The sequence below is a fragment of the Bison bison genome, unplaced genomic scaffold (genome assembly GCF_000754665.1).
Source record: "Bison bison bison isolate TAMUID 2011002044 unplaced genomic scaffold, Bison_UMD1.0 scf7180017864259, whole genome shotgun sequence".
Lineage (NCBI taxonomy): Eukaryota > Metazoa > Chordata > Mammalia > Artiodactyla > Bovidae > Bison > Bison bison.
Window position 1 is genome coordinate 3237367 of NW_011494831.1, and position 2889 is coordinate 3240255.

Genomic DNA, 2889 nt, shown 5'->3' on the forward strand with positions numbered 1-2889 from the left:
CCGGGTGAATGACGGGGGTTGGGGCAGGATAGTGGGCGCTGCCCTGGTGCCCTGGAGTATCCGGGCCTATCTGGGCTGACAGTGACTCCGTCCAGATGGGGGAAATGGGAGAACCTTTCAGGGCGTTGTGACTTAAATTTGTGTACCTAGTGGGTCATTGTGTGATGGCTAGAGCCTGATCCTGTGGATCACCGTGTTGATGAATATTTCTGATGACCAATCTGGGCCACTGCCATATGTCTACTCTTACATACATACATCACTCCCTCCACTCCTCCGCCCCCCACCCCGCCCGCCAAGAGTGGGGCTATTTGAGGCCTGGGATAGAAGGGTTACTAAGGGTTTTCTCTACCAGTGATGGCTGAACTCATTTCTAACTTGTTTTCTTTTTCAAAATCTCTCTTCCCTCCCTAGCCTGGTCGTGTGGTGACCCTCCTTGAAGATCATGAGGTAAGTGCCAGAGTCAAGAAAGAGATCCAGCATGGAGGGGTGCAGACAGGCAGAGCTCATGGACCCTTGGCCTCAGGCTAGATTAGATAGATACCCCTCTGATTGAGAGGAAGGTTGAGTCTTGATAAGTGCTTCTCACAAGAATCACCTGAGGATCTTTTTAAAACATAGATTTTAATATAAGATTTAGAGTGGCCTGAAACGCATTCCTAACAAGCTTACAGGTGATGGCCACTGTTTCTCAGACCAAACTCTGAGCTGAATTTTTGTTCTCCCTGGGGCTAGTCCACCTTCTCAACCCTAGTTAAGGGAGGGTGAGGGTTTGCTATATTGATAGTAGAGGGCTCATCAGCAGTCTGCCCACTTCCCTTATCGAGTACAGTCCTGGATGGGATCAGAAGGAACTTCGTGACTGACTCCGGTACCCATATTTTCTCCCAGGGCTGCACTTGGGGTGTGGCATACCAGGTGCAAGGAGAGCAGGTGAGCGAGGCCCTGAAGTACCTGAACGTGCGGGAGGCGGTGCTCGGCGGCTACGATACCAAGGAGGTCACCTTCTACCCTCAAGATACCCCTGACCAACCACTCAAGGCATTGGCCTACGTGGCCACTCCGCAGAACCCTGGCTACCTGGGTCCTGCCCCCGAGGAGGCCATTGCTACACAGATCTTGGCCTGCAGAGGCTTCTCCGGGCACAACCTTGAGTACTTGCTGCGCCTGGCGGACTTCATGCAGCTCTGTGGGCCCCAGGCTCAGGACGAGCACCTGGCTGCCATCGTGGACGCTGTAGGCACTATGCTGCCCTGCTTCTGTCCCACTGAGCAGGCTTTGGCACTGGTCTGAGGGGCTGAGCCCCTGCAGGGAGTGCCTACATGGACATGGGGGCCAGGTCCCCACTCCAATGCACACAGACAGACTTGATACAGCTGGAGCTCACTGAAAGGACTCGGTGGGCCGACAGGGGCCTCTCTTAAGCCCCTGCCTGTCCACCAGCCCCTAGATCTCCTGCTTGACACCGATTTACTACTTGAAACTTTATTTATTGCACCATGTTGGTGTGGTGGGCAGGGTGGGGGGCCTGCCCTAGATTTAGGGGAACTGCTGAGCAGTGCCCCACCCCAGGTGCCTGGTGCCTGGCTGGAATCCCCCCAGTGCTGCTACTGTCTCCATGCTACCCAGGCCTCCATCTTCCCAGGGAGCCTCCAAGAGCCCTGTCTGCCCGCCCCCTCCAGACCAACCATTTCCCAGCCCCAGAAACACCACCTGCCAAGGGTCCCAGCCTGCTGGTGAGGGTGTAGAAGGGAGTGAGGAGAGGGAGCCCTATAGGATCTGAGGCCCTGCAGCCTCACAGCTGCTGAGGCTGAGCCCAGGCCTCTTCCCCATTTGGCTTTGTTTCCCTGGTCCTCTGTCTTGTCTGTCTGGGCTACTTCTGTCTGTCGGTCTATTCCTGGGAAGCTTCTCACTGTAGGTAGGCCCTGGCCCCTTCCTAATCTGTCCCATACTGTAATCCATAAACTGACCTCATTATCTGTGCTGTGCTGGAATATGGTTCTTTCTTCAGATGGGGGTTTGGGATGAGTGAGGGGGTGTGGCCCCGAAAGACTCATTAGAGGGGGAAGGGCTCCCTCTTCACCCCCGTGGCTCTCCCAGAGAGGGACTGCTGAGCAGGCAGGACTGCAGGGTTCTTAGTGCACATGAAGAATGCCCCCCAAGGTATGCAGATTCTGCCTGGGCTGCTCCACTTGGCAGCCCTGCGAGTAGTCCTTGCCAGTGGCCTGGTCGCCTGCATCTCCCCCCAGCTGCTCTGAAGAGGTGGACAGGTGTGGAGTTCACATCAGGTCTTCCTCCAGTTGCAGGGTCAGCTGCTGCCTCTTCTTGACAGGGAGGCTAGACCTCTGGCTTCCTGATGAAGGAGCCATGTGGGTTCAAAGGGCTTCAAGGGCAAGGTGATGACAACTTGTGAGACAGTGCTGCCAGTGCAGGCCTGGAGGACCCGCTGGCCCTTTGACTTCTGAGGTTCAGGAGTTCGTTCTTGCCTCCTGGGCCTTGGTGTGGGCTGTGCCTTCCCTGTCACCCTGACCTACCTGCCAGGACTCAAATCCAAAAGGGAGGGGTGGCTGGGCACCCCTGGTCTGCTGTTTGTTTGCAAACATCTGCCTGCCTCTGGCTACTCTTCCCTCCCCCAGCCCTCCCCGCCGCCCCATGCAAGTCCCAGACCCCAAGATCTCAGCCTGGCCCTGGGCTCCTCAACTGGAAATGGCCCCTCAGTGGATTGACCCTTTACTCCTGGACCTGTGGAATGGGTGCAGGGGCCAGATAAGGCTTTTGCAGCAGAAGCACCTGGCTGTAACCCAGCCTCTCCCTCACTTGCTCAGTGGCCTCCAGAAAAGCCACCTCTGAGCCTCTGTTTACCCTGGGGTGCTGTGTGGTGGGTGTTGC

The 2889-nt window shown here is 56.5% G+C and overlaps 1 protein-coding gene across 1 annotated transcript in view; it reads left to right on the top strand.

Moving 5' to 3' along the window:
* CHAC1 (ChaC glutathione-specific gamma-glutamylcyclotransferase 1) overlaps positions 1–1977 on the top strand; it is a 2484-nt gene extending 507 nt beyond the window's left edge. The window contains 2 exon segments of the mRNA XM_010847976.1: positions 415–450; positions 892–1977. Coding sequence (XP_010846278.1) covers positions 415–450; positions 892–1293 — 438 coding nt within the window. The 3' untranslated portion in view covers positions 1294–1977.
* The last annotated feature ends 912 nt before the right edge of the window (positions 1978–2889 follow it).